Genomic DNA, 24,129 nt, shown 5'->3' with positions numbered 1-24,129 from the left:
AGAAAAAGTCACAAAAATTTTAGGGGTATGCGTACAACTATGTCCCCCCACCCCCCAAAAAAAGAATTTTCTGGCATCTTCCAATGGAATAAGAGTGAACAGGGTTGCAGCCTTAGTGTTTTTGCCAAGGGTGTGGAAACTCTGGCCCTCCAAACCCCCTTCCCTGGCCCTGGGGGCTCTCCCCAGGCCACACCCACTCCCTGGCCTTGCTCTGCCCTCTCCTGTTGTGTTTTTGCCAAGCTGGCATTTGTCCTTGAACTCCGATCACGGCTAGATGAAGGATAGAGAGGGGCGCAAAAACATCTACAGAAATGAGCCTACGGTCCTGATTGGTTTGCAAGGAGATCAGGCAATGTTGTATCAAATAAAGGGGTAGCTCAGTCAGTAGAGCACGAGACTCTTAATCTCAGGGTTGTGGGTTCGAACTTCACCTTGGGCGAAATATTCCTGCATTGCAGGGGGTTGGACTAGATGACCCTCGGGGTCCCTTCCAACTCTACAATCCTATGACTTTTTGCCCTTTCACTAAATCTCCTCCCCTCCATGACTTTCCCTATTGTAATTTGTCCAATTTCTTTTTTGGGGGGTGGGGTGGGGGGTGGAGAGCAGGTTTGTTGTGCAAGACTTTCCCCATCGACTATAGATGTGACTATAGATGTCACACAGAGGAGGGAAAAAGGTTGTTTTCTGCTGCTCCAGAGAAGCGGACACGGAGCAATGGATCCAAACTACAAGAAAGAAGATTCCACCTAAACATTAGGAAGAACTTCCTGACAGTAAGAGCTGTTTGACAGTGGAATTTGCTGCCAAGGAGTGTGGTGGAGTCTCCTTCTTTGGAGCTCTTTAAGCAGAGGCTTGACAACCATATGTCAGGAGTGCTCTGATGGTGTTTCCTGCTTGGCAGGGGGTTGGACTCGATGGCCCTTGTGGTCTCTTCCAACTCTATGATTCTGTGATTCTGTGAATATGATTGCTCACCCTGCCTTTTCCAGGCCATGATTGGAACCCACCCTCCAAAAAAGGAATAGCTTGGTTGAGGATGTAAGGACATAAGAAGGACATGGATCAGGCCAATGCCCATTCAGTTCAGCATCCTATCCTCACCTTGGCCAACCAGAAGCCTGCAGGAAACCTTCAAAGCAGGACCCCCCAAGCACAAGAGCCCTCTCCCAACTCGGCCGTTTCCAGCAGCTGATAATTCAGGGGGGGGAAATTGCTGCTTCTGACTGTGGAGGCAGAACGTAACCACGGTGGTTTGTTGTTTAGTCGTTTAGTCGTTTCTGACTCTTCGTGACCCCATGGACCAGAGCACGCCAGGCACTCCTGTCTTCCACTGCCTCCCGCAGTTTGGTCAAACTCATGCTGGTAGCTTCGAGAACACTGTCCAACCATCTCGTCCTCTGTCGTCCCCTTCTCCTGGTGCCCTCCATCTTTCCCAACCTCAGGGTCTTTTCCAGGGAGTCTTCTCTTCTCATGAGGTGGCCAAAGTCTTGGAGCCTCAGCTTCACGATCTGTCCTTTCAGGGAGCACTCGGGGCTGATTTCCTTCAGTATGGAGAGGTTTGATCTTCTTGCAGTCCATGGGACTCTCAAGAGTCTCCTCCAGCGCCATAATTCAAAAGCATCAATTCTTCGGCGATCAGCCTTCTTTATGGTCCAGCTCTCACTTCCATACATCACTACTGGGAAAACCAGAGCTTTAACTATACGAACCTTTGTTGGCAAGGTGATGTCTCTACTTCTCAAGATGCTGTCTAGGCCTGTCATTGCCCTTCTCCCAAGAAGCAGGCGTCTTTTAATTTCGTGGCTGCTGTCACCATCTGCAGTGATCATGGAGCCCAAGAAAGTAAAATCTCTCACTGCCTCCATTTCTTCCCTTTCTATTTGCCAGGAGGTGATGGGAGCCTTATTCCCCCTCCGTGAGTTTGCCCAATCCTCTTTGGGCCCAATCCCCTCTTTGGGGGCTTAGTTTCAATCCCGCTGCAAGGCAAAGCCGGCTTCTCAGCTGCCTGTCCAAGTGTGCCTGTGCAAATGTGATGCACGAGCGTTAAAGAGTGTTGGCGGCATTGGCAGCCCGGCGCCTGGGTTGGCCCTCACAGGTCATCATCACCTGTCAGAATCTGAAGCCTGTCTTCAGCTGAGCTCCCTCTCACTTCTTTCCCGCTCAGACACTTCCAGCCAGTGGAGGCCAGTCGGCTAGGGCAAACAGGCGCTGCCTCAAACTCTCCACCAACACCGGCCACGGTTTTATACTTAAAACCAATGGGTTGCACTGTGACCTCCTTAGTTGCTGTGTTGCACTTACCCTTGTGTAAATTAAACATTAATAAATAAGGAAAAAAGGTACGATATGTTATAAGAAAGTATTAGAAAATATATTAAGTGTAAGGTAATAAGTACAGTAGTACCTCTGGTTACGTACTTAATTCGTTCCGGAGGTCCGTTCTTAACCCGAAACCATTCTTAACCTAAGGCATCACTTTAGCTAATGGGGCCTCCTGCTGCTGTTGCGCAATTTATGTTCTCATCCCGAAGCAAAGTTCTTAACCCGAGGTACTATTTCTGGGCTAGCGGAGTCTGTAACCTGAAGCATATGTAACCTGAAGCGTCTGTAACCTGAAAGTACCACTGTATAAGTACATTCAATGTTGTAAATGTAAAGTACATCGGGAAATGATGGAAGTCTATCTTGACATAGTTTCTTGGATTCTACTTTGGTTTATTTTTATTTAGTTATAAAGTAGAAAAAAGAGCACGTATAAGTACAAGTTTAAATCAATATTTAACGGTATAATTATTTAAGGTTGTTATTATTATTAGTTTTACCTTTTTTGTAGATTGTGTATGATATCCTTGGATGTCTGTCTCTGTCTGTCTGTCTGTCTGTCTGTCTCTCTCTCTCTCTCTCCTGTATATATATGGGAAAAGAAGGAGAATGGGGGACAAAGCTGGAGTTGGCTCTGGTGCCCCCTGCTGCTGGTCTCCTTGCCTTCTACCCTACCAGCCCTGACAGGCACCGCAAAAGCATGGAAGGCTTTCTTGACTTTCTTGAACAAACCCTGTAAGGAAAAACTGTGGGATTTGAGTATGTTCCGTTCCAGAGAAGAGAGGCTGCACATCAGAGTGATGTGTAGCGGTTAGAGTGCTGGACCCAGGACCCAAGAGACGTGTGTTAAATCCCCACTCATCCATGGAGCCATGTGCAAATTGCCTTGAGCCGGTGATTCCCAAATAGGAGGGGATTCATAAACTGTTTTTGGCCTACAACTCCCACCATCCCTGGCTAGTGAGGCCAGGGGTCAGGGATGATGGGAATTGTAGTCTGAAAAAAACAGTGGGAGATCCAGGTTTGGGAAACCCTGATCTAAATCTGTATCTTTGGGGGGTATAAAAGTTGGGATATAGATGTACAGTGGTACCTTGGTGCTCAAACAACCTGGAACCCAAACACTGCAATCCCGGAAGTAAGTGTTCCAGTTTGCGAACTTTTTTTGGAAGCTGAACGTGCTCCGTTTTGAGTGTTACCCTTCCGATTTGAGTACCACACTCTTCCGTTTTGAGTGTTACGCTGAGGTCTGTCTGTTTTTCTCTATTTATTTTGCATTTTTTGTGTGTGGCTCTTTTTTGTTTTTGTGGCTGTGTGGAACCCAGTACAGCTACTGATTGATTGATTGTGTGACTGCAGTACATTGTTTATTGCTTTCATTTTATGGATCAATGGTCTTGTTAGTAAAATTCATATTAAATTGCTGTTTTAGGGTTGGTTTATAAAAGTCTGGAACGGATTAATCCATTTTGCATTACTTTCTATGGGAAACCGCGCCTTGGTTTTGGAACGCTTTGGTTTTGGAACAGATTTCCGGAACGGATTAAGTTTGAGAACCAAGGTACCACTGTAATTAAAAATAAAATGATCGAACCCACTACTCTTCAGAAAGTAAGCACCCTCCCTCCCCCTTTTAGTGTAGTCAGACACAAAGTTTTTCATTTGGGGTGGGGAACAGTGGATATATGCAGCACCGCAAGAACATTTAGGCAGTTCCCAGATTCTCGGCAGGGGCATTTTTGAGGACGTGGGTTTCTTTGATTCACAGAAATGTCCTTTTCCAGCTGCACGTTTCTGCCCCAGAATGGTACATTTGATGTCTGGTTGGCGTTCTAGGAAATAAAAAAGTCCTGGGCTGCTTCCCCTTGAGAATATTTTGAGAACGCAGTACCCGTTTTTCAGTTTGAAATGTTTTATGGTCCCTGTCTAACATGCAGCGATACTTTTTGCACAATGGCAAGAGTTGATTACATCTCCTGGAGGTCTCTCTGCACTAGTCTGAAACTGTCTCACCATTCCTGCTCATTCTCACCACAGACATATTTTATTTCATTTTAAAAAACCCCTCTAAACGGGTTTACATAAAATGTAATAATACAGATAAAAATTGCCAATGAAACTCAGAAGCTAAAAGCTGAGGGTTGCATTCAGTGCTAGTCCTACTCAGAGTAGACACATTGGAAGTTAATAGACATGGTCAACTTAGATTCGTTCATTTTGATGGGTTTACTCTGAGTAGAGCTAGCATTGGCTACAATCCAGGTTGGCCTTATTTCCCCCCCCCCCCACCTCCCATTATAATTAAAATTGGATAAAAATATATAAAAATGCACATCAGCTTTACACAGCTGGGCAGGCTTCCCTAAGCAAAAAATATTTTTTTTGCAGGCACCGAAAACTAAAGCGAAGGCGCCAGCCTAACCTCAACGGGCGGGTTGTTCCAGAGAATAAAAGATTGATTCTGCACACAATAAACAATTATATGACACCTGAAGGCAGCCCTGTATCTGGAAGATTTTAATGTCTGTGATGTTTTGCTGTGTTCTGTTATATTCTGTTGGAAGCTGCCCAGAGTGGCTGGGGCAACCCAATCAGATGGGCAGGGTACAAGTTAATAATAATAATAATAATAATAATAATAATAATAATAGGATAGCCTCTCTGTTAGGCCCTGGGACTCTCTGTAGGCCCTACCCCTTCTCCCTAGACCACACCTTTCCCTGTTCCTGTTTTGACTCCTTGAGTGTTTCTGCCTCTTTCAAATCTGATATAATGCCTCTTGCTTCCATGGATGTAGTCCTGCGAGAATTGTGTGTAGAAACCAGCGTACTGTAGGAAGGTAAAGTTTGCATTTCTTGCTCCGCCCACTTTTGCTGCTGGCCCCTCCCCCTGCTGCCTCATGGCCCCCAGAAGATTGCCCCAAAGGCAATGTGGCCCTTGGCTGAAAAAGGTTATTTATGTATGGAGCTGAGGCTCCAAGACTTTGGCCACCTCATGAGAAGAGAGGACTCCCTGGAAAAGACCCTGATTTTGGGAAAGATGGAGGGCACAAGGAGAAGGGGACGACAGAGGACGAGATGGTGGGACAGTGTTCTCGAAACTACCAGCATGAGTTTGACCAAACTGCGGGAGGCAGTGGAAGACAGGAGTGCCTGGTGTGCTCTGGTCCACGGGGTCACAAAGAGTCGGACACGACTAAACGGCTAAACGCAACAACTACTACTGCAGCCCATGTTTTGTTAGCCCAAAAAATGGAAAATGAGCGAGGTCCCAACTAAAGAAGAATGGCAACTTAAGCTGATGGAATATGCGCAGCTTGCAGATTTAACATACAGAATTAGAGAACAAGAAGAACATAGGTTTAGAGAAGATTGGAAAACGTTTATTGAGTATCTCGGGGGAAATTGTGCACACCTGAAAACGTTGGCAGCTTTAAGATAAACTTGACAGTGTGAATAAGGTTTGATGGGTGCAATAATGGAATACTGAATGGTTTAGTTTTTGAAAAATATGCAGGAATCTATGATATGTGTTAAGTTGTGGGTGAACATATCAGACGACACAGCGATTCTTCAAACAGCTCTTATTTATTCACGGGCCAGAACAGAACTGAACTGAAGGGTTCAGCCAGCCTGCTTATATAGAGCTCCACTAGAACGCAACAGTAACCATTTTCTGTAACTATCCAATCACTGAATGTCACTTTCAATCCCTTATTTGCATATGTGGACCTGAGTGAAAACTGAGAACTTCAGTACGTAACAATATGCCAAACGAACAATGGAAGGAGAAGAAGGGAAGTCCTTAATATTTTCAGGGTGTTAAAATGAGTATATTAAACTGTGTAACATAAAATTTAATGAAAATTTTATTTTTTAAAAAAGTTCCTTACCTGTGCCTGTATTTCCTCGGCAGGTACCATGACCAGCAGGACGTTACCAGCAACTTCCTGGGTGCCATGTGGCTCATCTCCATCACGTTCCTGTCCATCGGCTACGGCGACATGGTGCCACACACATACTGCGGCAAAGGCGTCTGCTTGCTCACAGGCATTATGGTAAGGGGCAACCTCGTGGGGGCAGTCCTGGGGGAAGATTAAACATTCTGCGTCTCGTCTGAAGTGCTGTTTCAGGGCTGGCAACCTCCCGATGCTGTTGGACTCCAACTCCCATCAGCCCTTTGTTCCCCTCGGAGAGCTACAGTTCCTAGAGCGGTTTAACAGTTGGTCCCCTCTTCCCATGGAACTCTGGGAACTGTAGTTCTGGTAGGGGGGAATAGGGCATCTCCTAACAGCTCGCAGCTCCCTTAATAAACTACAGCTCCCAGAATTCTTTGGGGGAGGCCATGACTAGTGCTTTAATAATAAGAATAATAAAGGGACGCGGGTGGCGCTGTGGCTTAAACCACAGAGCCTAGGACTTGCCGATCAGAAGGTTGGCGGTTCGAATCCCCGCAACAGGGTGCATTCCCATTGCTCAGTCCCTGCTCCTGCCAACCTAGCAGTTCGAAAGCATGTCAAAGTGCAAGTAGTTAAATAGGTACCACTCCAGCGGGGAGGTAAACGGCGTTTCCGTGCGCTGTTCTGGTTTGCCAGAAGGAGCTTAGTCATGAGCTGTCCGCCGGCTCCCTTGGCCAATAAAGCGAGATGAGCACTGCAACCCCAGAGTCGGCCACAACTGGACCTAATGGTCAGGGGTCCCTTTACCTTTAATAAGAATAATAATGCATTGGAGAGGGGGCATTATTGCATTGTTCTTGTTTCTAGTTTTATTATCTAACTTGTGTTTTCCGGTTGTGATTTTATGCGGTGAACCGCCCTAAGACCTGCGGGCGTTGTGCGGTGTACATATTTAATTAATAACAATAATTAATAAATGCAGGCAAGTGGGGTCTGCCTGGCAGCAGCCTCCCCTGCTTGCTGCTGTGGGATGCTGAATGAAGATGGCTGTTCTCGCCTGAACCGGCGGAGCCTCTTTGGTAACCTCTGCTGGTTAGGAATGGAACCTCCATGTCCAGCGGCAACCTGCCTCTAAATACCCAGCTGCTACCAGCTGTAGAGGATAAAGCACAGGAAGGGCTGTTGCCCCCACACCCTGCGGGGTGTGATTTCTCAAGAGGATCTGGCCCAAGATTGTGGGAAACAGGATATTGGACTGCTGGAAGGGTCTTTGCTTGTCCCATCCAGCAAGCCTCTTCCTGAACACTTTCTGCCATGGTTCCAACCTCTCCAGATTTGTCCCAGATGTCTTCCGGAGCCAGCTGTAGAGCGTTCTCGCCTGCCCACCCCCAGCCCACTCCATTAATCCAAGCTACTTACACACACAGCACCATATCTTGTTTGTTTATCTCTCTTTTAATTAATGAGCTGGATTGGGCTGCCCTACTCCACCCAGGGGAAATATACAGAGGCGGCAGGTCCTGTTTCCTCTCCCCTTCCGAATGTTGCTGAAGGTTTGCAACTGGGTGGAGATATTCCATTGCCAGATTTATTTCTCGGAAGCCGGATCCACAGCCTGGTGAGAATCCCAGAGCTTTATGAGTCAACGAGCCACGGTCCAAAACTTGTGCGCATTCAGGGTTTAGGAAAGGAGCACAGGCTATGCGGCAATGTCCAGCTCCCTGAGAGGCATGGCTTTAATTTAAAAACCATGCTTCTAGGCCTCATGGTGGAGAAGAAGCTCTTGAATTGCCTGCTTTGAATAGCATTCTTATAGGTGTCTACCAAGAACTGAGGATCAGCTCATACCAAACATTTAAAGCGCAGTGTTATGTGGCTTCCCCCAAAGGATTCTGGGAGCAGTTGCTTGTTAAGGGTGCTGAGAGAAGACCCCAGTGCCCCCCACATAGAGCTACAGCTTCCAGAGTGACCTGTAAAGAAGGTTTGATTATTAAACCACTCAAGAGAACTGTAGCTCCGCAGAGGAAACAGGGCTCTCCAAATAACTCTCAGCTCCTTTAACAAACTACAGCTCCCAAAGTTATTTGGGGGAAACTGTGGTTGTTTAAAGTGGTATCATGAGGTGTTAAATGAATGGTGTACAGGCAAAGGTAAGGGGACCCCTGACCATTAGGTCCAGTCGTGGCCGACTCTGAGGTTGCGGTGCTCATCTCGCTTTATTGGCCAAGGGAGCCGGCGTACAGCTTCCAGGTCATGTGGCCAGCATGAATAAGCTGCTTCAGGCAAACCAGAACAGTGCATGGAAACGCCGTTTACCTTCCCACCAGAGCGGTACCTATTTATCTACTTGCACTGGCATGCTTTTGAACTGCTAGGTTGGCAGGAGCAGGGACCAAGCAACGGGAGCTCACCCCGTCGCGGGGATTCGAACCGCCGACCTTCTGATCGGCAAGTCCTAGGCTCTGTGGTTTAACCCACAGCGCCACCCGCGTCCCAAAATGAATGGTGTAAATTAGCCTAAACCCCATGGAGTTTGGCGGGTCTTACTCCAGATCAGTGGATTGCAGCCTATAGCTCATAAAAGGCAGCTGAATAAAGATTTCCTAGCAGTTGCTTGAAAACCTTTTTCCTTTGCTGGAAAAGGTTTGGAAAAGGCCAACCAAAATCTTACAATGTTTGGGGCTTTTGGGTTTAGAGGAAAGGGGGAATGAGAGGCGATATGCTAGAGGTATCTAAACGTAAGCACGGCATGGAGAAAAATTCACAGAGAGAAGCTTCTCTCTTTCATGATACTTGGAGCCATCTGATATAGCTTAATTGTTGGAAGATTTGGGACAGATTAAAAGAAGGCACTTCTCCACGCTGCACATGGTTACTCTGTGGAACTCCCTCCCACAAGGTGTATTGAAGGCCACCAGCTTAGGTAGCTTCAGGAGAGGATTAGACACAATTCATGGAGGAAAAGATTATCAGTGGCTACCAGCCACTATGGCTATTTTCTGCTTCCACTGTTGGAGCCGCATTGTTGTGGATCGGAAGTGGGGAGAATTGCTGTTGCTCTTAGGGTCCAGCTTGGCCTTTGGGGCATGTGGGTGGCCACTGTGAGAACAGGATGTGCTAGACCGGATGGGCTATTGGCCTGATCCAGGAGTCGGGCTCTTCTTATGAGCAAAACCAAGGGAAACGATTTGTGCAAATGGATAAGCCTTCCCCTCCTTTTGCAAGAAAACGTTCCTGTTTATTTATTTCACTGTTCAGAAGCCTGCCAGTGCAGTGTTTAAGAACACCATTTCGCTGACTCCCCAGAGGTCAGTTCTCTGGGATGTGCAGCAGTGCCTTGGCAATTCTTCGCCATCAATCAGTCGTCAATAAATAAATACCACGTGCTTTATTTGGAAGGGCTTGGCCAGCCTAGAACCTTTCCTTTTGTCCTGACCTCTTTTCTTCTTATTCTTGGGAACTCTTTTTTTTTTAAAGACCCACCATTAATCTGAGACTAGGGAGGTTTCCACACGATTTATCAGCGCTCTGGCACGGCAGCCTTCAAGGATCATCTCCATTGCAGCTGGAGAATCATTAATTCAGCGACACCCAAATAATCCTGGTGTGACCTCTTGATGCGTGTTGGGATGGATTCTGGGAAGACAGACACACACACACACACACACACACACACACACACACACACACACACCAGCTTCTTTAAAGTTTCCAGGCTTCAACCTGGCTTCTTTTTGAACTTTGGCAGAGCTGCAGAAAGATTTGCAGCCTGGGGGACACATTCACTTCTAGAAGCTGGTGAGGGTCTATGGTAGGGTTGCCAACTTGAATAAAAGACAGTGTGTGTGTTTTGCTAACACTTTTCACAATACAGTCACATACCTCAGGTTACAGATGCTACCAGTTGTGGTTTTTTGGGTTACAGGTGCATCAAAACCCGGAAGTACCGGAATGGGTTACTTCTGGGTTTCGGCAGTCGCACATGCGCAGAATCGCTAAATCGCGCTTTGCGCATGGGCAGAGGCTCCGAATCGCAATCTGCACACGCGCAGACGCACTGCTGCAGGTTGCAAATGTGCCTCCTGCACGGATTCGCAACCCGAGCGTCCACTGTACAATAAAGACAACCTAATCTACATAAAAAAAATAAGAGGAAGCAATTAAATGAAAAGAAACCGAAGAGACAGAAGAATGCAAGATCCCCTCTCACAAATACTTCTTAAACTTTGCCCCATACAGAAAAAGGTGCATACCCCCAGCTCTCACCTGGGAGCATCCCTCTCTTCTCCCACCTCTCACCCTGAGAGATCTCGCAGGGGGTTGGATCCCTTCCAATTCTCCTAGGATTCTATGGACCCAACAGTTGGAGCCCAGTGGTGCTGTGTAGACCAAGTGTCCATCAGCTTTGGGTCCCCCAGGTGCTGCTGGACTACAACTCCCATTGTCCCCAGCCAGCTTATCCCAGGGATCATGGGTGATGGAGATTGCGGTCCAGCAATGTGTGCTTGGATCCTGCACGCTTGCGGGTTTCCTGGTTGGCCGCCCTGAGAACGGGATGCTAGATTAGGCGGGCCATCGCCCTGATTCAGCTGTGCTTTTGCGTTCTCAACATCCCGAGACCCAAGATGAAGAACGACACCATAAATACTGAGCTAGATGTCTCTGGTTGCAGCACAAGGGGACTTCTTGCATTCCTGAGAGGGGCAATTGCTGGGCCATCTCACTGAACCAGAGGGTCCCTCCCTCCCTCCCTCTTTCTTTCTTTCTTTCTTTCTTTCTTTCTTTCTTTCTTTCTTTCTTTCTTTCTTTCTTTCTTTCTTGAGAATGCAGTTATATATTTCCATTTTTTTCTGTTTTATTAAGTTTGCTTAGTAACATAACATTATTATACAGTGGTACCCCGCAAGACGAACGCCTCGGAAGACCAAAAACTCGCTAGACGAAGGACTTTTTCGTTTTCTTAGCCGCTTTGCAAGATGCATTTCCCTATGGGCTTGCTTCGCAAAATGAAGCTTGCCCCGCAAGCTCCGGGGATAGCGGGGAAGCGCAGCACGTCTTGTTTAAAGCAAGGGGCGGCAATGGGGAGAAGCGATCTTCTCCCCGCCGCCCCTTGCTTTAAACAGGTCCGGGGACAGAGGGGAAGGCGTGCGGCGCTTCCCCTCTGTCCCCGGACGGTCTCCATAGGAACGCATTGATTGATTTTCAATGCATTCCTATGGGAAACCGTGCTTCGCAAGACGAAAAACTCGCAAGAAGAAAAAACTTGCGGAACGACTTAATTTCGTCTTGCGAGGCACCACTGTATATATTCTATAAAACAAAGAATATAGAACAAAATTCATTCATACTACAATGCCTAACTACATAACATTAATATATATATTGTTTCTGGAAAAAAAAGGCTTACATAACAAATCAATTAAAAATACCTTCCGATTTACTGCCCCCCCTCCAGCTGCCCCCCCCGGTCAGGCCTTCCTTCTTCATATCTTTATCCATGTACACAGTCTGTTCATTCGAGCTTGTATGTTAGGGTTGGCTTCCCCTCTTTTTACCCAGTTCCTATAAAATGCCCATTTATTTGTGATTCTCCTCCCCCTCTTTCTGACTGGTGGCTGCCTCTTGCTACTTTCTGACCCGTACTAAGCGGAGATGAGAGACAAAACAGCGGCTTCTCTGCCTCCTGCCCCACTGGAAACCTTGGAAGCTCGATTCCACCCCACTTCAAGACCTTCCGTTTGTTCTCCGAGATTCCCATCCCTCTGAGCTTGGCGCCTACTCTTGTTTATATTCACTAACCCTCCTTTGAACACCCTCCGCTGGAAAGGGTTGATCAGCCGTGTGCTTTTCCTTGGGGCACATAATCGGGATCTCTTAACGCAGATCGATTTCCCTTTAGTGCTGGTTAACAGCCCTGCTGTCCACAGTCATGTAGGTTTGTGTGTGTGAGTGTGCATGCTTTTAACCCAAAGGAGCGGCCTTCACTGAGTCAGCTCAGCTTTCTCTCTCACACACAGCCTTTTTTTCTTCCTCTCTGTGATCCATTTACTGGTGATTCCAGGGATTGAACCTTCAGCCCTTATGTATGCAAGGCGGCCGCTTTGTCAGTGAGCTACAGCTCCTCCCCAGCATCGCCAATCTCCTTCCAGTCCTCATCTGCACATGGAATAGAATGATGAAATGGATTGAACCACCTTAGACTGCAGGAAATGTTACTCCCCCCCCTTTTTTTTTATAAAAAAGATGCTCTCTTGCCTTTAAAAAGCTCCCTACAAATAGTGAGCCAGCATACATGTCCTAGCTCAGGCATAGGCAAACTCCAGCCCTCCAGATGTTTGGGACTACAATTCCCATCATCCCTAGCTAACAGGACCAGTGGTCAGGGATGATGGGAATTGTAGTCCAAAACATCTGGAGGGCCGGAGTTTGCCTATGCCTGTCCTAGCTATTTCCCCCCCCCTACTTGTAAGGCTTTTAAAACAACAACAACCTAACAACCTAACAACATTTATTAAGTTTTACTTACATACACAAAAAGCAAATTATGGAATAATTTTATAGAAAGGGAATGCTAAATACTATAACCAGCAACATTAACTCATGGTTCTCGGGCTTAACGCAATAAGGTATATTATTTATATACAGTGATTTCTTCTATAGCTAGAGCAAATTTCCGCTGTTCCTTCCCCTTTTATATTTGCAGGGAATCCCGTGTGGATAGGAACCACATGCACAACCCAATTTCCAATTACATTGCAGGAATATATGGAGGTTTTAAATCTGGAAGAGCACTCCGAAGTAGAGCAGTCTGAAATGGTGCCATTCGTTTTATTTACTTGTTCTGCTACATATGTTGATGGAGAATGACGGCTGACCAACGGTGATATCAGTTGATTGACAGCTGGGAGTGGATGGGACGGGGGTGGGGGAATGGCCTCATGAGCCAAGATTAGCGTAAAGGCCAATTACTGTTACATCACTTCAAATTTCAAGCTGAAATCTGCTTCCATGCCATTTTTAGTCATTGGTTCCAATCCTGCCAAGCTAACTTCTACTCAAAGTAGATCCACTGATTTATTTATTTTTAAAAGGTAGCAAAAAAACTAAAGTTAGTCAGGCCTATTACTTTCAAGAGGTGTATTTTGAACATGCAATAGATACAAAAACAAGAGGCACACATAAGAGTTCTTATTTTAAACATGCGGTTTAAAAAGTAATGGGCACACCACATTAATATGGGTAAGTGCGTGCACACACACACAGATACTGTACACCTCATGAACACAGACACACCCAGCTGTCAGGCTTGAAATTAGCTATTAAGCCAAATTTCGTGTGTGAGAATGAGAGAGAGAGAGAGGGAGTGAAAGATTTTTTCTGCAGGTTGGAGCTGAGGAGAGAAGGGTTAACTCAGGAGTCAGCAAACTTTTTCAGCTGTGGGCCAGCCCATTGTCCCTCAGACCTTTGGGTGGGGCAGACTATATTTTGAAAAAATAAATAAATGAATTCCTATGCCCCACAAATCACCCAGAGATGCATTTTAAATAAAAGGACACATTCTACTCATGTAAAAACACGCTGATTCCTGGACTGTCCGTGGGCCTGATCCAGTCCCCAGGCCTTAGTTTGCCTACCTATGGGTTAACCTTTCCAGGAAGATCACAAGCCCCTTGCGCTACAATTAGACTGCAGGGTGGGGAGTCTTCTATTGGAGCTGATGTGAAAGCTTTTTAAAAACCTAACTGCATCAGGGGATGGGAGGAAAACCCCCCAGGGGTCACATTTGGCCTGCAGGTTACCAGTTCCTCATGCCTAGCTTAAGGGCTTGCCTCTTTATCTTGATTTTTTGTTCTTAGAAGAAAGCCGAGTTTTTCAAGACGCCAGATTGTTGCGCTCCATGCAATATTCCGCACTTACACGGTAACACTTGTGGGATTGCGGGACACAGCCAGGGATAAGCAGGAACAAGGCAGGGCGGTAATGGAGACACAGCCCAGCTGTGCATTGGCTGCTTGGAGAGCTTGAGCTGAGCTGGAGAGGAAATCCCCTCCAGACCTGGCAAGAGTGACCTTTCTACGCCATTCATCCAGAAAATGAGTCTTTTAGCACCTGAGGCTTCTTCCCTGCCTGGCTGGCAGATCTCAGAGCACAGAGGTATTAAAAAACAACAACGAAATCTCCCGCTAAGTAGGATCCTGCTGCTTCAGGGCCGAGTGGGCAGGAGGGAGGGAGCGGATAACTGCAGAGTTCTTCCAGAGCGGCAGGGCTCTGCTTAATATTTAAAACCAGGGCTCGGTTGGCAAGTTACCGTATTTTTCGCTCGATAACACGCACCTGACCATAACACGCACATCATTTTTAGAGGAGGAAAACAAGGAAAAAAAAGATTCTGAATGAAACAGTGGATGTATCATTTTGGTGCTTCGTGCTGTGGCCACAGACATGTGATTTGACGGTGAGTTTGGGGTAAGCCAATGCAAAAATCCTGAGAATCCATGTGGATCTGTGCTTTGTAACCACAGCAACCGAAAACAGCTTTTACAACTTTGTAAACAAAGCAACCGAAAACAGAAGAGGGTGGGCAATAAGACCCTGAGGCAGAATGCAGGAAAGCAGCAGCCTCCTCTCTGCAGCGCGTGATCTGATTTTTGCCTGATTTTTGCCCCTGCACTCGGGCCAGTCGGCTCCAGGGACCACACATTCGCTCAATAACACGCACAGACATTTCCCCTTACTTTTTAGGAGAAAAAATGTGAGTGTTATAGAGAGAAAAATACGGTACTTTTTATGTGAATGCTTAAATGAAGAATGATAAATTTTAGTAGGGCATCTCTGGGAGTAATGGGTGGGTCTCACCAGCTCATCCTTTAGTTTGTCAATTTTGTTTTCTCGCTGTTCCCCCTTTCCACAAGCTTTTTGTGTGTGTGCATCAGCTTGCATTTTGGGGTGTATTTCTTCAAATACCTGTAACCCTAATGTTTACATTTTTGCAAGTGCATTCCCAGTGGTGGTGTAGCAAATGTTTCCCAAACTTTGGGGGGGCTGCCACCCCCACCCCTTTGTGCCGTATACTCACCCCTACCCTGTAAAAAAAAAAGCATTTGGAATTATTCAGAATTAAAAAGCATTATTTCAAGCAATGTTAAAAAATTTCCTGGGTGCAAGGTGCATTATGCAACCTAGTGAAGATGGTAGGATGGCGTCTGAAGTCTCCACCATCTGAAGGTGTATCCCTGGGGATTCTTGGGTCTTGACTGCTTTCACACACTAGCAACACATCCTGCAGAATTCTACCAGTTACCGTATTTTTTGCTCTATAAGACTCACTTTTTCCCTCCTAAAAAGTAAGGGGGAATGTGTGTGCGTCTTATGGAGCGAATGCAGGCTGCGCAGCTATCCCAGAAGCCAGAACAGCAAGAGGGATTGCTGCTTTCACTGCACAGCGATCCCTCTTGCTGTTCTGGCTTCTGAGATTCAGAATATTTTTTTTCTTGTTTTCCTCCTCCAAAAACTAGGTGCGTCTTGTGGTCTGGTGCGTCTTATAGAGCGAAAAATATGGTATATTTTACCTGCACAATCAGAATGAATTTCAGGAACCAAAAATGCTGCTTTGAAAAATACGACTTTCGAGCCGTCTGGCCCCAAAATGGCAACTAGGCTTTGACTGTAACCTTGGTTTAAGGAGCCGTTCGGCACCTGGTTTATATATCTCAATTTCTAGCGCTGGTTCTGAGTTACTGTGGAGCAGGCTTCTGAAATCTTTGAAGCTTGGCAGAGAATATCTCCCACAGATTCCAATTAGCAGATGATGCCTCATTGACCATTCCTTTCACGGATACGTGTATTTTTGGCTGGAGAATTGCATTTCAAAATTCAGGGCAGCTTTTCAGAGGATAAGTGTGTTTCGGTTCATGCATTGGTTTCGGGAAGGGCACAGTTGGTAGGTTTGCAAGGTAAATTAATCCCCCTACTTCTCAGAGAGCTGGGATAGCTTTCGCTTCCCAGCTGAGTGTGCAGCTGGTGGCAAACCCAGGTTTAATAGGTGACACATAGGAGTGTTAAGATTTTTCCAGAGTTGAAATATGCTTCCTGTTGGAGCGCAACTCAGCTTGTATTGATGCTGATGGGATTTGCCTTGGAAGGAAGGTGATAGAGAGGATAACCTCCCGACTTCCTAGACTATGTTTCTGACCTAACCTGTGCTGACCGTCCTTCTGCTTTTGGACGGATGCTCTCAGGGTTGCTGACCTCATTTCCTCCTTCTCAGCGCCACCTTGGGAGAGAAGACCCCCGCTTCCTTTTTTCTCTCTCCTGCAAATATCAAAGAGCAAGCATGGTTCTTTGCATCTCCATCTTGCAGCATTTGAGAACTTTAAGTTGAGAGAAAAGGCGAAGGTGACATGATAGAGGTTTATAAAATTATAAAGTTATGAATTCTAGAGGACACGTGGCCATCCAACAGTGGAAGCAAAGCAGAGCCACCATGGCTAATAATAATAATAATAATAATAATAATAATAATAATAATAATTTTATTTATACCTCACCCTCCCCAGCCAAGGCTGGGCTCAGGGCGGCTAACAACCAATAATAAAAACAAGTTGAATGAATACAACTTAAAAACAAGATTAAAATACAACATTAAAATATTAAAATGCAGCCTCATCACAGGAGGAGAAAGGAAAAAGAAAGAGGAGGAGGGAATCAAATTGGCTCCAAGCCAAAGGCCAGGCAGAACAACTCTGTCTTACAGGCCCTGCAGAAAGAAATCAGATCCTGCAGGGCCCTGGTCTCATGAGACAGAGCGTTCCACCAAGCCGGAGCCAGTGCTGAAAAGACCCTGGCTCTGGTTGAGGCTAATCTGACTTCCTTAGGGCCCTGTACTCCACCGGGAGCCAGTGCAGCTGGAAAAGCACTGGGTGAATATGCTCCCATGGCAGAGACCCCGTGAGGAGCCTCGCTGCAGCATTCTGCACCCGCTGGAGTTTCTGGGACAGCTCAAGGGCAGCCCCGTGTAGAGCGAATTACAGTAGCCAAGCCTGGAGGCGACCGTCGCATGGATCACTGTGGCCAGGTCGGGGCGGGAATGGTAAGGGACCAGCTGCTTAGTAGACTTTGTTGGGGGCACCAATGTTTCTGAATACCAGTTTCTAGAAACCACCAGAGAAGAGAGAGCTCTTGTGCTTGGGTCTCGCTTGCGGGTTCCTCACAGGCATCTGATTGGCCACAGTCAGAACAGGAGGCTGGACTAGAGAGGCCATTGGCCTGTTCTAGCACGTCCTTATTCTCTATTCTTTATATATATAATTTTTTATTGAATTTTATAAAAAAAAAAATTGACAAAACATCCATCTTGCATATAATATATAAAGACCGCTTGGCCATCTTGGCCCGAGACTTCCCTCCTCCTCAATTAATGGTTTTCCTAATTATGCTCTGATATTGCATTTTGATATTACAGTTAAGAACTTTGCTTCAGGATGAGAACAGAAATCATGCTCCAGCGGCGCAGTGCCAGCAGGAGGCCCCATTAGCTAAAGTGGTACCTCAGGTGAAGAACAGTTTCAGGTTAAGAACGGACCTCCAGAATGAATTAAGTTCTTAACCCGAGGTACCACTGTATTATTATTACCCTTAAATCCAGATCTTAAATACAACATTTCAACATCATATTGATAATGATTGATATCTCTAACCTTACGAAACTTCTTGTAGCCCTACTAACGATGTCAGTTGTTTACAGTTGTCTCTCAAATACAATGTAAATTTATTATAGTCTTTCAAAAAGGCCTGGACCTGCTGGTTCCAAATTTTCCTGGTTAGTTTCGCCGACTCGGCATAGTCCATTAACGTCATCTGCCACTCTAATTTTGTTGGGATCTCTTCCTTTAGCAGGTCCTTGTTCTCTTCCTCCCTTGGATAGAACTAGAAACTTTTCTATCGAGCCTGCATTTCCTTTAGCAAGCTTAGCTTTCTCATTTTCATACTCAAAGGTCTCAGTGGGGCTGCATATCACAGGGAACTGAAGTCTATTGTGCAACAGCATGTGTGAAGGTCACGTGCTTCACAGCTCTTAGAAAAACATCAGTCTACCCACACATGGGGAACGCAGGTGGCGCTGTGGGTTAAACCACAGAGCCTAGGACTTGTCTATCAGAAGGTCGGTGGTTCGAATCCCCGCAACAGGGTGAGCTCCCGTTGCTCGGTCCCTGCTCCTGCCAACCTAGCAGTTCGAAAGCACGTCAAAGTGCAAGTAGATAAATAGGTACTGCTCCGGTGGGAAGGTAAACGGCGTTTCCATGTGCTGCTCTGGTTCACCAGAAGTGGCTTAGTCATGCTGGCCACATGACCAGGAAGCTCTACGCTGGCTCCCTCGGCCAGTAAAGCAAAATAAGCGCCGCAACCCCAGAGTCGGCCACGACTGGACCTAATGGTCAGGGGTCCCTATACCCTTTACCTTTACCTACCCACACATGGCAGCAGGCACCTACAACTTGCTGCCCAGTCTCCTGGCAATTGGAGAGATGCCTGTTTTAATAAACGCCCCCCTGGCCTTGGGTTCAGACTCCAACATCATCCTTGACCAATGGCATTGCTGGATGGGACTGGTGGGAGTTGTGGGAAGCCCCACAACATCTTGATGGGCCCAGGTTTTTTTGAGGGCTTCTCCGGTTTAGCTGACACCTCTCGCATCCAGCTCACTCCAGGTGGCTGCTCATTCAGAGTCTCTCTGAAGATGATTTCCTCAAAAGGTTTGTCGTTTACTATCTCTTGAAAACAGCAGGCTCACCATTTTCCACACGGTTTGGATTTTGGGTTTCTTTCATTTGCCGCAATAGGATTTTGCCTTAAAAGAGCGGCCTTAAAAAGAAAACCTTTGCATATTCAGGGAGAGAGTGTGGTGTGAATGTGTGTGTGTTGTGTTTGGAGATAACAAAAGCCCTAAACCCCACCAGGCCAGGGCTTATGGGAATGCTTCAGAATTGAGATCGGACCAGGCTTGTTAATTAAAGACTGAGATGGGCTTACTGGAGTGTCTAATCTCCAGGGTGGTGGCAGGGCGGGGGGAAAGCAGTGAGAGAGAGAGAGAGAAAGGGCAAAAATAGATGTGTGGTTCTGTCAAGTTTGACATGCGTTCATATGCCAAACACCTGCTGTGGACATGTACACAGACACACGCCACGACACCCATAAAACAACGCTTCTACCTAAACTGTTTGGAGGCCTGGCAGCTGTCTGCGTTTAGCAGAGGAAGCGGCTCCTCTGCCCACCGTCCCTCTGCCAGATGCGCCGTTCTGCAGCCCCAGCAGGTCCTGATTGGGATGTAATCACTCGGATAAAGAGAAAAGACACAGCCCAGCTGTCATTCTTCTGGGCCGGCAAGGGGGGAAGGCGGGCAGGGAGGCACAGGCTACAATCTCTCTCCGCACCCGGCCTCTGTTTTGTAACCCGGTGCTTAAGAACATTTCACTCTTTACATGGCAATTTGTGACGGCTTTGCTGCTCCCTCCCCTTTGGCCAGTGGGCCAAGGGGGGAGGGGAGGGGTGGGGGATGGGAAGCCTTTGAGGGGCTGAGGGCTTCCTTCTCTTCTGGTCCACCTTCTGAGGGCCACTGGATAATAGCAGGCAAAAGAAGGCAGAGCAAAATGTATACAGGTTTTGACCTTTGAAGCCCTTCACGGCCTAGGACCCTCGTACCTACAGGAGCGCCTCTCCAAGTATGCCCCACGGAGGACCTTAAGGCCCATAAATAGCAACACCCCAGTGGTCCCGGGCCCTAAGGAAATTAGATTAGCTTCAGCCATAGCCACGGCCTTTTCAACACTGGCTCCGGCCTGGTGGAACGCTCTGTCTCATGAGACCAGGGCCCTGCAGGATCTGATTTCTTTCCGCAGGGCCTGTAAGACAGAGTTGTTCTGCCTGGCCTTTGGCTTGGAGCCAATTTGATTCCCTCCTCCTCTTTCTTTTTCTTTTCTCCTCCTGTGATGAGGCTGCATTTTAATATTTTTACTGTTTCAGTATTTTAATTGTTGTATTTCAATCTTGTTTTTAAGTTGTATTCATTCAACTTGTTTTTATTATTGCTTGTTAGCCGCCCTGAGCCCGGCTTTGGCTGGGGAGGGCGGGGTATAAATAAAAATTATTATTATTATTATACACGTTTTACCATTGCACGACAGGCTAGTTCCAGCGTTCACTCACACGTTCGTTCTATTCTCGCCAAGGGAAGCGAGGTCCACAAACAGAGCTCAAGGGCATCTTCCAGCCAGGCAAAAACACTCAAGCAGGGTGAGAAAAACAGGGCTGGTCTGGGGAGAGACTGGCGGGCCAGATGGAGAGGCCTGGAGGCCACGTTCGGCCCCCAGGTGTGTCGTTCCCCCACCACCCATGCAGGTGGCTGTGATAAGGTCATGGCAACAAAGGGTGTGGGAACCTGTGGTCCTCCAAATATTGTTGGACCACAACTCCCATCATCTCTGACCATTGGCCCTACTGGCTGGGGGCTGATGGGAGTTGAAGTACCAAGTACTTCTGGATTGCCCTTGATCAGGGAGGGCTGCCTTAGGTTGCAAGTCTGCAGTCTAGCCCGACTGTGTTGGTTTACAGTTCCTAGGTGCTTATTGTTGCTTGTAAGAAGACTAGTAAAAGGCATTTATCCTTAATGTTCTCATTAATAAGCAAATTCATTTTTTAAAAAAACCCAGTTCTTTTAAGGCAATTTCTTGCTTAACGGGGCTTGTGGATGACTGTCCACTGTCCACTTCTGAAGCAAGCAGGTGCTGTTTCAGCACCATGGATAGCGGCTCAGATGCAAATCTTTAGGGCACAGGCTGTTGTATATCCTTGTCTTTTTCTCCTTGCTTATGTGACTTTGGGGAGTTTTGGAGTTGAGGTCCCAGGACAACTGTGAATGGCATATTTTGTATGACACTCCCCGCCCCCGATCATTCACCTGCCAAATGGTGGGGCTGGAGGGAACCAGGACATTGCAGCTGCCTTGGACTCTGATGGCAATAATAATAATACAGTGGTACCTCGGGTTACATACGCTTCAGGTTACATACGCTTCAGGTTACAGACTCCACTAACCCAGAAATAGTGCATCAGGTTGAGAACAGAAATCGTGCTCCAGCAGCGCGGCGGCAGCAGGAGGCCCCTTTAGCTAAAGTGGTGCTTCAGGTTAAGAACAGTTTCAGGTTAAGTACAGACCTCTGGAACAAATTAAGTACTTAACCAGAGGTAACACTGCACAGTGGATGCTCGGGTTGCGATTCGGTGCTTCTGCACATGCACAAAGTGCAATTTAGTGCTTCTGCGCATGCGCAACCGCCGAAACCCGGAAGTAACCCGTTCTGGTACTTCCAGGTTTTGGCGGTCTGCAACCCGAAAAGACGCAACCTGAAGCGGCTGTAACCCGAGGTATGACTGTATTGATGACAACAATAGCAGCAGCAGCAGCAACAACAACAACAACTATACCATGCTCATCTGACTGTGTTGCCCCCCCCACCCACTCTGGGCAGCTTCCAACAGAATATAAGAGAACACAGAATACATCAAAAACTTGCCAATATAGGACTGCCGTCAGATTTCTATGGAAGGTTTTATAATAGTTTCTGTCTTTGATATCTGACGGGAGGGCATTTCACAGGGCAGGCGCCCTGTGCTGTCTATTATTACGCTTTGTATTATATTTTTATTATTATGGTTCATAATATGTCTTCTTAATGTTGTACACTGCCCTGAGATCTTTTGATAAAGGAGGATTATATCAATCAATCAATCAATCAATCAGGGCTGAAGAATCTTTTATGTCTGTGATTGCAGGGGGACAGAGAGGTGAGAGTGGGCAGAGATAGGTTTGTTTCTACACACCCATTCCCCTATCTATCCTCCCCACAAGACAAGGCAGAGTCAGTATCAGAGTTCAAGTGCTGGTGCTGACCTTTAAAGCCCTAAACAGCCTCGGTCCAGTATATCTGAAGGAGCGTCTCCACCCCCATCATTCTACCCGGACACTGAGGTCCAGCACCGAGGGCCTTCTGGCGGTTCCCTCACTGCGAAAAGCCAAGTTACAGGAAACCAGGCAGAGGGCCTTCTCGGTAGTGGCGCCCTCCCTGTGAAACACCCTCCCACCAGATGTCAAAGAGAAAAACAACTACCAGACTTTTAGAAGACATCTGAAGGCAGCCCTGTTTAGGGAAGCTTTTAATGTTTGATGTATTACAGTATTTTAATATTTTTTTGGAAGCTGCCCAGAGTGGCGGGGGAAGCCCAGCCAGATGGGTGGGGTATAAATAATAAATTATTAGTAGTAGTAGTACACGCCCAAGCAAGAAAAAACACACAACAAGGGTGCAGAGCAAAGCCAGAAGGAGTGTGTGGCCTTGGGGATAGAGGTGGGCTTGAGGAAGGGGCTGTGGCCTAGGGAGAGTTTTGAGAGCTAGATTGAGAGGCCTGGTGGGTCACCTTGGTCCCCCAGGCCTGAGGTTCCTCACTATACAAAATGGTTGGGGGGTGTCAGCCAGAAGCAGAACCGTGGGCTAGAAAACAAAAATACTAATGGTAGTAGCCGCAAGGGCAAGGATTTCTGTTCTTGGGGAAATTCAAAACAGCAGCCACGGGGATTTTAAACCGGCTGTGGCAGCAGTGCAAACAGGAGGCTGAGTTAATATTTGGGTTGGATTTCTGGCTAACTCTCAGTGTTGTGTTATGTTTTTGGTTCTCCCGTTCGCCTGCCAGGGGGCTGGCTGCACCGCCCTGGTAGTGGCTGTCGTGGCACGGAAGCTGGAGCTCACCAAAGCCGAGAAGCACGTCCACAACTTCATGATGGACACACAACTCACCAAGCGGGTAAGCGGCCTGCGAGCGGGTGGAGGGAGACCCTATCGCGAGACGCCCCATGGTTCAGTGGTGGGGCATCTGCCTTGCATGCACAAGATCCCAGGATCAGGCTCTAGCATCTCCCGGTCAGACTGGGGATGCCTCGTGCCTGAAACCCTAGAGAGCTGTTGTCGGTCAGTGTAGACAATATTGAGCTGAGTGGACAGTGGTTCACTTCAGAAAAGCTGGTATTCAGGGGTAGACTGCCTCTGATGCTGGAGGTTCATAAGAAATCACGGCTAAGAGCTGCCGATAGACATACCGTCCACAAAGTTATCCATTCTGGGACTTGAGTACCTGATATTACAGCAATGCTAATTGGCAACGGAACGGGTCCACTGTAGACATTAAAATATTCCGATTTCGTTCATCGTTATGCTTGGATTTGGCGAAAAAGGCTGCATCAGAACCTTCTTTTTTTAGGCTGATGCTTTTGCCTAGCAACTTCCTCGCACTTCCCCTCTGGTCCTCCGGGGCCACCTCTCTCTCCCCCCCTCCCTCTTCCGCCAGATTCATTATCTAAATTGCTTTCTCTCCGGCCTCTCTGGATAATTTCCCTCGCTTGCTTATGGAAGGATTTTTTTAGATGAGGTGGAGAACAGGAGCTCTTGGTCCCCAGGGGCAGGTTTTGCAAGATCCCTGAGCTGCCCGAGGTTGGAGCCGGGAGAAATGTCAGAGGTGTTCTCTTTGAAGGGGAGTGAGAAAAAGAGGAGAACGGCCTGAAAGGCTTGTTCGGAGCAGGCAGGGGCTGTGTGCATGTCCATCAGGGGAGCACTAGAGCAAATTAATGATTCGAGAAGCTGTTTCTTCAGAGACCCCATATCATGACAAGTTCCCCAACACTTTCAAGCCTGCGTGAAGATCTCCCAGGTCTCGTGCCTGTCAGACAACTGGAGGGGGAGAGAGATTTATCTGGCAAGGCAGATTCAAGGTGTTAATAAGTTCTTTGTGTGCCAATTGTATTTTATTTATGTATTTGTTTCTTCTGGGTTTTGTTTTTAAAGTACTCTTAATTGGATCAG

General features: G+C 47.0%; 1 protein-coding gene and 1 long non-coding RNA gene across 2 annotated transcripts in view; one reads left to right on the top strand and one right to left on the bottom strand.

The window, feature by feature from the left end:
- LOC309358758 overlaps positions 1-24,129 on the bottom strand; it is a 141,686-nt gene that overhangs the window by 94,601 nt on the left and 22,956 nt on the right. The gene's annotated exons all lie outside the window — the stretch shown is intronic.
- Positions 1-24,129, top strand: part of KCNN3 (potassium calcium-activated channel subfamily N member 3) — a 96,347-nt gene that overhangs the window by 58,138 nt on the left and 14,080 nt on the right. Inside the window, exons 4-5 of the mRNA XM_081891486.1 lie at positions 6,241-6,382; positions 22,967-23,077. Of these exons, the coding sequence (XP_081747612.1) occupies positions 6,241-6,382; positions 22,967-23,077 (253 nt within the window). The remainder of the gene's footprint in view (positions 1-6,240; positions 6,383-22,966; positions 23,078-24,129) is intronic.

This window comes from Podarcis melisellensis (assembly GCF_964234715.1).
Source record: "Podarcis melisellensis genome assembly, chromosome: 16".
Classification (NCBI taxonomy): Eukaryota; Metazoa; Chordata; class Lepidosauria; order Squamata; family Lacertidae; genus Podarcis; species Podarcis melisellensis.
This window is presented reverse-complemented; position numbering and strand designations above follow the sequence as displayed.